This window comes from Perissodus microlepis, chromosome 16, assembly GCF_051167445.1.
Source record: "Perissodus microlepis isolate ML-2025 ecotype Zambia chromosome 16, ASM5116744v1, whole genome shotgun sequence".
In the NCBI taxonomy this organism is placed as follows: domain Eukaryota; kingdom Metazoa; phylum Chordata; class Actinopteri; order Cichliformes; family Cichlidae; genus Perissodus; species Perissodus microlepis.
Genome location: NC_140476.1, coordinates 19,449,682 through 19,462,985, shown reverse-complemented (window position 1 = coordinate 19,462,985; position 13,304 = coordinate 19,449,682). Strand labels below are relative to the sequence as shown.

At 39.6% G+C, this 13,304-nt stretch overlaps 2 protein-coding genes across 2 annotated transcripts; both read right to left on the bottom strand.

Moving 5' to 3' along the window:
* Positions 1–635: 635 nt before the first annotated feature.
* Positions 636–4,384, bottom strand: tnfsf13b (TNF superfamily member 13b). The gene is made up of 6 exons (XM_084908315.1): positions 3,647–4,384; positions 3,405–3,510; positions 2,805–2,861; positions 2,444–2,568; positions 2,012–2,162; positions 636–1,804 (listed from the first exon to the last, which is right to left on the bottom strand). The coding sequence occupies exons 1-6, from the start codon at positions 3,878–3,880 to the stop codon at positions 1,692–1,694; spliced, it is 786 nt and encodes a 261-aa protein (XP_084764441.1). The 5' UTR covers positions 3,881–4,384; the 3' UTR covers positions 636–1,691.
* Positions 4,385–4,579: 195 nt separating this feature from the next.
* abhd13 (abhydrolase domain containing 13) lies at positions 4,580–10,183 on the bottom strand. Its single transcript, XM_084908314.1, has 2 exons — positions 9,796–10,183; positions 4,580–8,439 (listed from the first exon to the last, which is right to left on the bottom strand). The coding sequence occupies exon 2, from the start codon at positions 8,403–8,405 to the stop codon at positions 7,350–7,352; it is 1,056 nt and encodes a 351-aa protein (XP_084764440.1). The 5' UTR covers positions 8,406–8,439; positions 9,796–10,183; the 3' UTR covers positions 4,580–7,349.
* Positions 10,184–13,304: the final 3,121 nt, after the last annotated feature.

Here is a 13,304-nt window from a genome sequence, read left to right as displayed (position 1 = left end):
TGATGCTCTGCAGACTGGTGCAAATGATGTCCTTGGCAGTTTTAATCACCCTCTGACCACACTTCCAGACTCAGGCCTTTCACCTCCCTTAGTAAATTTATTATCACCAAAATTATAACGTTCCAAGTTAGCTGGTTACATTAATCTGAGTCATTTCTCAGATTTATTCACCACAGGGAGAGGTGTATGGTTCCCAGGGAACCCTGGGAACCATACATCCTGAAACCCAGGAAGCTGAATTGTTTGCCTGCTCCGCTCAGCAACCGATGTAAACAGTGGTGTGTGTCTTGTCTAAAATCAACAGTTTAAGTAGTTTACTTAAACTGGGCTTACCATTGAATAGTTGTGGAACAAAAACATTTGTTTTTGACTGTCACTGTTTTCATATGGGTTTCCTGGCAGCCAGATAGAAGCCAGATTCTCCTGTTAATGAATTGTGTTTTGAATACAAGGAAATTGTGTGAAATACTTGAGCTATGTGTTATAATTTTATATCATATCATGTCATGGCAAAGTCATGTTAAGTTGTGTAGCATTTTGCTTAACATTTTCCTTTCCCATGTACAAATCTGTGTTTTCCTGAGATGTTGTATCGCACGAAAAACTCATGTAAGAGAAAACCTTTTTTGTGACTAATTGTTTATTTTTTACCTGTGATATGACAATTATAATACAAAACCACTGACAGTCAGTAAAGATTAAAACTAAACAATCCCTCTGATCCTATACAGTATGTAAAGTACTGATAATACTGCATGATTTATGGCATAAAAAAAATCACATAATGTACTGTAATTAAAACCGTTTGCTGCGAATGTATTAATATTGTCCAGAATATATAAGAACACACTCTCGGGTATAACGTTCACTCCATCTCTAGCAAAATCTAGACTGAAAAATACACTGAAAAAGTGTCACTATTTTCTCCTGGGCTTTCATGCATTCGTGCATGGCAAATTCATTGATCAGTTCCTTTGAAAATGAAGACATCATCTGCCTAGAGTTTTGCCTCAGGCTAAAAATAGGGTATTGCTGCTCCTGATCAACCTTATTTCTTTCTTTGCTTTTGTTCTGACACACACACACACACACACACACACACACACACACACACACACACACACACACACACCTCTTTCCTTCTTGTGGTTATTGATGGAACATCAGCCTCCACTCAGAATGTCTTGTGCAAGAATTGTCACGTTATTGCATCTGAATATTCATATCAAGTGAGTCATGCTGGCTTATGTCTTTATATCTGGACTAATAAAGCATATAAGAAGAACCATCTGAGTTATGCAGTAATGTGGCTGCTGCTGAATGAAAGATTATGTGATTAATATTTGGTCCTTGCCACGTGTGCGACTATTTGAAGAAAGCTTACTTGATTCTAACAGTTTCTTACAATGTATATATGTATGGCACAAATGAATATAATGCATGAACATAATAAAAAGGACAGACCTTAACCTTTAACCCTCTGTCTCTCTTGTGTTTGCTCAGGCTTAACAAGCTAGAAGTTGCACAGTACATCATTCAGCCAGTGGTGAAATGGCTGCTTCCTGTGTTTTTGTCACAACACCAAGTCAGTCAAGGTCACCAAGAAATGTAGTATGTTGCTGCCATTCCCCCATCTCTGGCACTTCATGGCTTTAACGTCTCCCCTTGGGTCCGATGTGAGGTGGCACAGTTTAAGCCAGTTTGAGAGCACCCAGAAAGGTGGAATCTCCACTCAGGGACACGTCTGCTGTGGCCCGGGGGATCAGAAGCTCCAAGTAGTCCCCAGCCTCCAGCTTCACAATACCTGAGGGATGTAAATGTCTGCATCAGACCTTGAATTGGTATTTTCCCTTACCACGCACTCCTTAAACTGAAGCACCAACACGCATACAAAAACACACAAACAAATGCTTGACAGCTTGACAAAAGAGGAAGTGGGTTGATTAACCTCCACAAGAACTGTTGTTTAAAGGAAGAACATATCTGGGCAAATACAATAACACAGATTCACCTCCTGTGTAGCAGGTGTTGAACGATTGGACAGGGTTCATGTTTTGGATGCAGCGGAACAGGGACACATACTGAGGCTCGTTTCCAACAACGTTTGTCTTCCACCGGAACACCACGTGACCCATTGCAAAGGTGTTGTCCCTGTAGAAGACCTGTGCACATCAGAACCACCAGGTTAAAACCACGGGGTGTGGTGGGGGCATTGGTGCTACAGCATTTGGTACCTAATTTATTATGCACGCATAATTTATATATTCTCTTCTTTATCTGACCTTTGTTCAAGGTCTCTCAACCAGCTGCATGTTTAGATTCTGCACACCCTTTTTTCTGCACCGTTTGTAAGGGGGGAAATAATATCTGATGATTTGGAAACGGACTGGCAGCACCCCCCTGTGGCAAAATCATGGAATGACAATTTCAAAAAAGGACATACCTGACTGTACACATAATAGAAGCCCTCCTCTCGCACTAAAATGCGGTCACCTTCGGCCTCCAGGGCAGTGCCTCTCTTTAACCCAGGCTGCCAAGGGATGCCTGTGTACGTATCTCTTAAAATTTCTAAACCAAAACATAACATCATTATGGAAAATGCCCCACAGCACATAAAGATACATCTTTTGTAACAGTCACCATATTTGTGAGTCTAAATTCTGACTTTGTAACAATGGCTCTGATTAGTTTGCAAAGACCAAAAGATCTCAATATGAAACAAGAGGTAAATACAAACCAGAGGTAAGTTAAACAAACAGACAAATCAAAACAAAATGTCACAGTTATGGTCTAACATCTTGTACCTTTCACGTAGTTTTTTCTGCTGTCGTTTGCCAGCATCTGCAGGAAAGACTGAGAAACTGCGAGCAAACACAAGAGGAAACTATTTTTAAAAGTTGTTTCTTTTCTGTCTCAACAAAGCTTGTTCCTTAACCGTTACTCTTGTTCGTTCTTATCCATCATTTTTTTTTTCTCCCATTTTTGGGCAAAAGTGCATCATTGGTGCCCAGCAGCTCAATAAATTTGGCCTTATGCTTTGCACATTAATCAACTAACAGCAATATCTGACCACATGAGATTTTTTGGGATTGTTAAGAAAATGTGGTCATTGGTATGTTAAAGTAAACAGTGTGTCTGGGGAACTTAGTGTGGCGGGATTTAACACCCTCCATCCCCCCTGACCAAAAAAAAAAAGAAAAAAAGAAACCTCTATGCACAATTAAACACGGGTTAACAATGGTACAGAAAATTCTACACTACGCATAGTACCAGTAATAAAAGTGTGTGTTATTTTTCTTTTTTCTAATCAGGCAACAGAGTTGAAAAAACAAAACGTACATTTTTGCAAATATCTCATGCGTGAACAATAACTGTAAGTCTCAAGTGCACCCTCTATGTCTTACTTAACACTTCTGCTCCAGACACCGTTCTCCTTCGTCGTGTTTGGATGAAGGCAGGTGGAGACTCGGGCTGGCGAGCAACATCTTTGATGTTGTTTGGAATCTCCACCTGCACAGACATGATATAGCTCTTAGAAAAACAGTAACTGCAATTAAAATACAATATTTTGCACATCTTCGTAACCTTGTGCAGGTGGGGTGCTTGCTGTCGTTCCCATGTGGGGGGTGGACTAGTGTTCTCTCACCTGCAATCTGTCTGCGCTGGGTTGTCCCTCTTCTCTCCCACAAGAGACATCTGATTGAAGTTGCTCTATTTCAGCTCTGAGAGCTACCAGCTGGTACAGAGACAAAGCTGAAAGAAAAGATGAGCTGAGAGCGGCCAGCATCAACAGGAAAACTGGCCAGGACAGCATTCTTTCACTATCCCCTTGTCCAGAGCCAGGCTTAAGACCTGCCAAAACTGCCATTGCAGGACCCATACAATCTCCAGAGCGAGCTCACACTTGCCACATGACCAGTTTCACGCCTGAACTATCCTCTCCCTCTCTTCTTACTGTATTTGGAATGGCGGATGTTTGCTTTTGTTATCAAATGTTCTCTAGAATCTCCAGTAGTACCGTAACTCCCGTCTGCAAGCAAGATTGATTTCCTTAACTCTCACTTTTGTCCTTAAGAAGCCAGATCCAGTGCAGTCTGAGGGACTACGCAGGATAAATACTTTACAAAAAAAAATGGTAAAGAGCTTCCCCTCTATTGTTCCGCTAAGCTAACCACACTCAGCTTCCTGCCTGACCAGAAGCCTTGACAAATCTCTCTCTCACTCCTCGGTTTTCACATCACAAAACACACGTCTTCTTCCACACATTCTAATAAAAATTGACACGCGAGTGGGCACAAGAGGGGAACCTGGCAGCAAAATGGAAAACAGCCAAGGTGCGAAACAGGTAAAGTGATTTAAGACTGAGAAGTGAAAATAATACCGTATAATGCCGCCGTTATTTCAGAATTAGATGCACACTAAAATAAGGAAGTGAATAAATTCATCTGTGAACAGCAACACAAGATGGCAAAACATACAAAACTGTTATTCTCAGAAGTGTGAAGTTACTTGTTTTAGCACCCTGAATAACAAAGCACACACACACAGACACACACAAACTCCAACTCAAACCACAAAAAAGATTTTAATGTATCAATTTATTGCATGTTACAGTACAGAAAATAGAAAGTGAAAATGTGTGCTTACAAAAGAAGTTGTCGACATTGTTTAAAAATCGTAAAGAAACAACCAGAAAATGGAAAAAATTGCTCAAACTGACCGCGCTGTACTCAGAAGTCAAAAGATAACTCATTCAGATGTTTGTCTGTAGTAATAAATCATCAGTTTTTCTTCAGAGTATACAGAAGCGGAGCGGTTGTGGCAGATATACACAAAGTATGTCAAGACTGTGCATGTTCATTTCCATACAAATTTGCCAAGACTCGATGTTATTACATGCCAGCTTTAAAATGCAACGTACCAATTCTGAGTTATGGCAACATTTTCGCCAGCATTTGTTCCGAATAGATTCATATAAAGAAAAAAAAAAGTCCCACAGTGCACTGTCGCATCCGATCGGCCAATGATTTTCTATAAAAACTTAAAAGACATTCAATTTTATTTGTTTTCATCCACAGGGTGTTGGACTGTAAAAGCACATTTGGCTAGGATGAAGACTCAATATCCCATTTATTATTAAATTTGCTTCCTACCAGGCTACAAAATGGTAAATCAAGTGAATGACAACAAGTTCCGCAATCTTCTCTCGAATGATGGGATGGTGCAATTCTAAGTCACAGCAGAAGTGTAAAACAAAGCTAGTGGAGCCAAAAGAGTGTATATTCACATGGTTGTATGCACAATGTGCATTAACTCAGCATATGGATTTGATATAATACAAAAATGTCCCAAAATGTTCAGTGCCGCCAGTAAAATAAGTCAAAGAAAAGACCAGCAATATACGATTTCTATAAAGCATGTTCACTTAAGACCACCATTTACATTCATAGTAGGATTTCGATCATTTGTCAAGTTACAGTGATGCACAAATTTGGTCTTCTGGCATTGTCAGATTTTGTTTAGCATAATTCTCAAACAGTATTAAATATGGCTAAGGAGATCTGTTGAGTTTGTTCAAATGGCTTTGATACCACTGCACTGCCGCGTGCTGCATTTAGAAAGCAAGAGCTGATAATAGCGTTTTAATTGTCGAGCTCCGCTCCATCCCATGGAAGACATGCAGGAAAGGTTAATTAGCTCATTAAAAGCCCTCCAAGTGAGTAAAGCCGTTTTGCAAATAAGCATGGGGTGACAGAATCCTCCAATTAACAATTACAATGCTGATGATAAAAGCTAAGAAAAAAAGCTTACACCTCATTCCTAAATACACCTCTTCTTAAAAAAACAGTTTCAGGGTTTTGGTTTTTTTTTGCTCCCTAAAATGATTTCAATTCAGTATTCAAATGGCCATATGCTGTACAGTAAATTTTTAAGAACTATCTTTCTTGGTAATCATTCGTCATGTCTGTAATGCCTCCCAGAAATCTCACATGGTGTGACTAAAGGGTGAGAGGTATAGGGCAAGTTCACATTCCTCAGTCTTTGTTAAAAAATAATTCTTAGAATTTCATTAATCTTCAAAAGTTAATTTCCGCCCTCAAAATCCCCCTATTAGAATTTGCTGGACTGCAGTTTCTTGTTGATTTGCAGTATTAACTTTGGGAAATTACCCACTAAATTTCTCTTGCTTAGACTTCTGAGGACTCATTATAATATTTGTAAATCTTCTGAATACTTTTTTGCACAAAATGAGAACTATGTAATTTTTCCCTATTGTGTTCCAGCGGTCAGCAGGGGCAAGACCATTACACCAACCGATGACTCCTTCGGTGCACAGATATATATCACACTAATGTAACTTGCTGTAAAAGGTTCTTACCATAAACTATAGAAGCCAATGTTGCATAATAACCCCTAAAGCCCAATTAAAAAACAAAGACCTTTTCTTGTGTGCGCATTGCATTTTAACCAGGGAGAACAGCTTGTAGATTATCTTAATCACAATGAAACAGAAACAGCTAGACAGGAAATAAGAGGTCCATAAGTTATTTTTGATAGGCAGAAGTATCAAACATGTCATTTCATCTTCCTGACCGCTTCATCTCAGCAAACACTTGTGGCTGAATATAATTATTCAACAGGAAGCTTTCTGCTACTTTTAAAAGTAAAGTTCAAAGGGTGTATGTGTATAGACAGTAATCACAACAATATCCTTCTATGCCAATCTGTTGCACATACATCAGATTAACGCTTAAAGAGGGAGAGGGAAAAAAGTACACTGATCAAAGTATTGCTCAGAAGATGTTAGCTCATATAATTAAACACTTGGGTAAGTTTAAAAAGAAAAGTGCAATTTAGAAAATTAAATATATTTACACTGAAGGCCTAGACTGCATTATCAGGCCTAGCTCAGTTTATCAGATGAACTGAAATTTTAACTGCAGTAACAATCAGTTTTCACTGAAACACCATAGGCCCCTATATGGACGCAGTAACAAGAGAAACTGTTTCACTGACTTTAATTCATTCGAGCAGACTTACTAGAGCAAAGTCTTCTGTGTAGTGACATGTATGATCTGGCTTCATTCGTTAAAAAACGTCAAAAATACATGCATACATATCTGCAAACAAACTCAGGAGGACATTCTTACCCTCTCTTAGAACCTTGAAACAGTGAAAATATTTTGACATGTTAAATTTACAGAAAGGTAAAAAGAGTGAAATAAAATAAAACCCCACACAAAAGGATTAAAAAAAAATGTACATTCTTCCCAAGAATCAGTGAAGCTTTTCCAATCAGTCCACTCAAGCCCATGAACAGTCAGTCCCTGACTTTTTTTTTTTCTTTTTTAGATAATGGTGACACTAGCTGAAGGCTGAGCGCTCTCCTCGTGGGCATGGCTCTTCAGCAGGTCTTTAATGAACTGCTCCAAAGCAGCAAAATAGCCCTGACACTGCCACGTGTCGTTGTGCGTGCCCTCTGGAAAGATAGCCAGGCGCTTAGTCCGTGCAGGAGACAGCTCGTACAGTTGTTTCATCATAACTGGTGGGATGAGCTGATCAGACAGACCAGACACAAACAGCGAAGGCATGCGGCACAGCGCCACCTGTCTATAGGACAGGAACTTATTCCTATAGCACCACAAGGGGAGCAGGCGCATGGGCAAGAAGGAGAAGAGCGTTGCTGCCATATGGGGGATGCTGAGGAAGGTGTTTTCAACAATAATGGCTGCTACTCTATGAGGGTTGACTGATGCCAATCGAACAGCCACGGCACCTCCTAGTGAGCGACCAAAGAGTACCACCTTTGTTTTGTCTAGATCAGGGCGGGTCATGACATAGTCCAACGTGGCCTCGGCATCAAGGTAGAGCCCATCCTCGCTGGGCTCACCCTCACTTTTTCCATAACCACGGTAGTCCACCAGCACCACGTTAGCTTTTAGATTGACCAACATTAACAGGGCGTTTGGCACCCTGTGACCAATATTACCTGCATTACCATGGAAATAAAGGATCGTAGGGGGAGCAGAAGAAGTGGGGCAGCTTTGATTTCCAGCAGTGACTCCAGGAGATGTGTCCCCTCCTGTGTAACGAAGCAGGATGAGGTTGAGCTTGACACCGTCCTTAGTACGAATATACACATTTTCATGTGGGATTCCTGTTGGCATGGGAACATAAAGGCGAGAGGAGGAAGGCTGGTCAGGAAAATAGAGGAGAACATCCTGAAATTTGTAGAGGATGCCTGCCACAGATGCTAAGATGAGAGCGAGGAGAAAAAATCCTCCATATAGATGGAAGGTGAGGATAAGGGCCAAAAGGGACACACGACAGGCACCCCAGGACCAGGACACCAGAGTGAGGGTGCAACGCTCCATTGCCCCCCACAACCTCCACGGCTTCTCCATGGCTACACAAGAGCTGAATCACAGGCCACACACTCTGCAGCAAACCAATAAAAACCAAACAAAAACATTAATGACACAATCAAAAAACACAGGGAACCAAAGATGATTTGGCAGGTAATTGCATCAAATACAGAAGTTCTTGCATCAAATACAGAAGTTCTTGCATCAAATACAGAAGTTCTTGTATCAGTATATAATCATGCACAATATCCATAACAGTTATCAGCCTACTTCATAAAAAAAATACTGATGCAAAACTGAACATACTGCTCATGTACCAATACTGGGAAGTAATGAAGACTATGTTATCACACCTAATAAAAGAATTAAACACCAGTTAGTGTTGATTAAATTATTGTAGGCATTCATGAAGCTTTGTTCAAAAACCTATTCTGTACAAAACAATTTTTTGAAATCAGACATTCAATTAAATTAAGCATTAAAAGAAGGGTTACAAATAAAAAAGGACACGTGTCCCTACAACAGCAACCATATATTCCGATATTCTAATCAACATTGTGCGTCTCATGCACAAGGCTAAAATATGTATGAACTACAGTCTTTAGCTTTAGAAATAATGAAGCACAAAACATGATGAAAATATATTTTATCACAATTTTATTTCACTATCATAAGTCAAAGCTCGTGGCATTTGGTTAGTTGACATGGAAGGACCCCTATGTATTCTGTCTAAAAACATTCATATACTTAAACCAGGACTGTATCATTTTTATAATAACAGTAATAGTAAAACATCACTGAATAATGTGTTTGACTGCAGTGGGTCTGTTTTCCGCCTCCTGCTATATCAGCAACCTATAGGAGGAATCAGGTGTGCTCAGCCAACCGAAAGGTGATGGGAACCAAACCCTGGTGAATATACTGGCTTATCAGGTGGCGGTAAGATGTGTGCACTGCTGAGTTTAGTACGGGAAATTAAGGTAATGTATGCTGAAAAGATGAAGATGGAAATCTTACGAAGGGAAAAAAATGTCTCGACCCCACCCACAAGGAAAAGCGTTGACAGCTGCTGTCAGCCTGGTGAAAAGCTCATACGACTGGTGTTAGCAGAGCTTTGGCAGTTGGTATCTAATTTAACTGATCGTCGATCGTTAAGAGCAGCCAGTCATCACTCAGTATTTTTTTGGCCTGTCAAAAGAAGCTGTCAAATCAGTCACGACTGACACACCATGCTTTGAATTTGCTGGCTATACAAACGAGTTTAACCCCATTAAATGACCACTCGCTGCAGCCGAGTTAGCTGAGTAACTGAAATGCTAACTACTAAGCTGTCCTTACCTTGCTAGTGCTGTTAGCAGTCTTATATGTAGCTTTTTAAGTTAGCCACCTAGCTAACTCGTCAATGTTAGCTACGGAGCCATCTACTTACCCTTCTCTCATTTTCAGCGTCTCAGCTCCACGAAATTTTAGTAAAACACTAACGCACAGGCAACACAGCCACTGTCATTCAACTCTGTATCTACTAACAAGATTATAGTTACAGCAGCAAGGTAAGTGACAGGCTGTCAGCGACAACACCGGTGACACTAGCTGCACAGCTGGTTAGCATTACTGGTGTAACCTTTTTCAGTTCCGTGTAGAGCTTAGAATAAGAAAATGGGTTCCTGTAAAGCTGCAGTCCTTGCACATCAATATAAACTGCGTTTCAGCGTGACAAAGCACTAAAGTATTTCAAGTGCTAATTTAGGTATCGATCAGGGGATACTTAAAGCGTGTAATGTATAGCACGCCGCCGTAGTAAGGACGTGCAGAATATTAAATACGATGTATTGGCCGAGCTCACGCCTCTGCGTGTGCTATTTAATTTTCACCCACCAGGTGTTGCTATTAGATAGAATATACAGCATTCCAGGGCCTAAAAGCAAACTGATTAACAAACAAGGATGCTTTACGAGCACATTCAATAACCGATGCAGCGTTGTTTCCTGTTTACTTTATTTCCATTTTTGTTTTTATTATTATTATTATTATGATCACTACTACTGCTAATAATAATAATAACGGTTCTGTATAAGGAAATCAGAAGTGACAGAGAATAAAGTCATGTATGAGAATAGTGAAATAGTTGTAAGGTATGTGGTAGGAGTTAGAGTTGAGTTCAGGGTGGGGGGTGGGACATCAGAGCCTGTTCTTGTTTGCCATGGTATTTACAGGTTGACAGATGAGGACAGGCAGGAGTCTCTGTGGACTATGATGTTTGCTGATGACACTGTGATCAGTAATGAGAGTAGGAAACGTCTGGAAGATTACTTGGAGAAGTGGAGGTATCCTTTGAAGAAAAGATTAATGAAAGTAAGTAGAATCAAGTCAGAATACTTGTGTGTGAATAAGAGGAGATCGCGTAATAGTGATGTTGCAGGGACTAGTGAAGGTGAACAAGTTCAGATGCCTGGGTTCAACCATCCAAAGCAACATACAGTGCACAAGAGCAGTGAAGAAGAGAATCTAGGCAGGGTAGAGCTGACCGAGACCATTACTTGGGGTGATTTGTGTCAGAAGAATAACAGCAAGAATCAGAGGGAAGGTTTACAAGATGGTAGTGAGGCCTGCTATGATATATAATTTGAAGATAGGAGACAGAGATGGACAGTGTTGGTCAAGTTACTTGAAAAAAGTAATCAGTAACTAATTACCGATTACTTCCCCAAAAGTAATCCCGTTACTTTACTGATTACTTATTTTCAAAAGTAATTAATTACTTAGTTACTTAGTTACTTTTAAAAACACGATTTACAACCTGAATAGGTGATAAAGCAATAGATCTTTCAGCCCAATTCTACTTTTCCTGCATAATCCATCATACAAAATGTAATCAAATGGAAAAGTCTCTTTTTTTTTAACTTGTTTTATCAGTTTTAATTTTTTAACTTTATGCATCAAGCAAAAATTAAATTATATGCACCATTCTCTGACTTGAAGAAATTAGTTTAACATTTAAACCTATTTTCTGTACATTCCAGCACATAAAATATTTTTTTTGTGTTTACACTCAGTCTTTCAAATAGATGCAAGAAAAACACAGCAGAAAATAAATAAAATCAAAGACTCAGCGGTCCTGTTGCTCTATTTTCACCTGTAAAGCAGGAGTGGGGTAGACGGAGGTGTGCTCTGGTGCAGGTGTGCCGCAGCGGTCAGTGGAAGGATACGGCAGCTTCTCTGTGAATTTCCCATTACGTCGTTGCGCACTCGGTGCTTGTTTAGGGACTTTTTTTCGCTGTAAAAAGAAGTTTTCTTCCCACGCACAACGGATGTTAATGTTTTTGTCACTTTTTATGGAATCAAACTCAAAATAGGTCAGTACTTCCACGCTTTAAACGCTGCACGCACACACTCTCTCCCGCACTCGATATATGATCCATTGTTGATCTGCACACAGCTGTTGTCACGAACGTCGCACTCGCTTACGTCACTGTCATGAGACATTCTCGCAAAAAAAATCACGGTTTTAGTAACGCAGTAACGCAGCGTTCCTACAGGAAAGTAACGGTAATCTAATTACCGTTTTTGCAATAGTAATCCCTTACTTTACTGGTTACTTGAAAAAAGTAATCAGATTACAGTAACGCGTTACTGCCCATCTCTGGAGATGGAGATGCTAAGATTTTCATTGTTAGCAGTTAGGGATAGATGAGATGGAGGCAGATGATCCACTGTGATGACCACTAAAGGGAGCAGACAAAGAAAAGAAGAAGAAAGAAAAACGATTACTATTGACTGACTTGTTAGATTGAAATAAAATAACCTCATATGCACAAAATGGCAGAGTATTGTGACTTGCTTTTCATTAATGACACAAAACTATTGCAGGAAATTATAATTTCTATGCATATTTTAGACAGTGATATAGGCTATCCACTAACAAGTTACATTCTTTGAAAACATGATCTCAAAGTTACAGATGGTTTTAATCTATTCAGTTCCCAAGAATGAGTCTCTTATAACTTGAAAATGTATGAGAGCCTACTGCTGTGATCTCAACAGCAGACTATAAAGAACAGTTTTTTGTGTGTTGGTGGAGTCAAAACTGACACATCTCAAAGCTTCGAAAAATGGGTCACTTGTAGGTGTGAGAAATATAACACTACTGTGGCTGCTGAAGGGACTGTCCTTGAAAAAAAAATCCCTCAAAGAAAGAACAGCTCAACCTTGCTGCCTTAAGTTGCTTTTTTTTAGTTAAAGCCAACAAAACAACAAAAGTTAAAATAACTGAGAATTTGACTTGGACCTGGATGATGTTGCATGTCGTACGTGCTTGTGACTTTCAAATTTCATGGTGATCTATAAAACTAATTAGAAAATACAAACACAGTGGAAGGGGTTTCTAATTTTAATAGTATATGTTAATATTTCCATTCTGAGTTGCCCATTGGTATTGATTCGTTGGTGATACTCAGTGTGACCTTGGAGGAGACAGATTATGTGCAGACCAGCACAGCTGTTCACCTCTCTCCTTGGGGTTCGCTGATTTGATTCCGTGTTGTTCAAGTCAGCAGCGGCTTCATAAGCTATGCAAATCTTCTCATAAAAGAATACACCAAAAATACAGCCAGCACATGAAAGCTCATTGTCGATTACAGTGTATTAATTATTGCTGGAGTAAGAGGTGCTGACACAAGTTTTTGCTGAAACTTTAAAGCCGCACTGTGGAGGCTGTTGAGGAGAAAATGGTTGTGAAGTAGTGTCCACATGCTGTGTAACTGCCCATGACCTGTTCTGCAAGTCAGCAGTTTCTTTGAATTTATGGATTGATTAGTTGGTTTGTTGCTGTAGTGTTATTTATGTCATAACAATAAGCAACATAAAAATTAAAAACATTTGTGTTTAGTATTTATTTTTATTTCATTTTTTCCTTAGTAAAATGCTGTGCTCATTTTTAAA

Coding starts and splice junctions, on each gene's coding strand:
- tnfsf13b (XM_084908315.1), bottom strand. CDS start 3,880: ATGGGTCCTGCAATGGCAGTTTTGGCAGGTCTTAAGCCTGGCTCTGGA. Junction 2,862..3,404: donor GTCTGGAGCAGAAGTGTTAA/GTAAGACATAGA, acceptor GTTTGCTCGCAG/TTTCTCAGTCTTTCCTGCAG. Junction 2,163..2,443: donor TCTATTATGTGTACAGTCAG/GTATGTCCTTTT, acceptor TGATGTGCACAG/GTCTTCTACAGGGACAACAC.
- abhd13 (XM_084908314.1), bottom strand. CDS start 8,405: ATGGAGAAGCCGTGGAGGTTGTGGGGGGCAATGGAGCGTTGCACCCTC.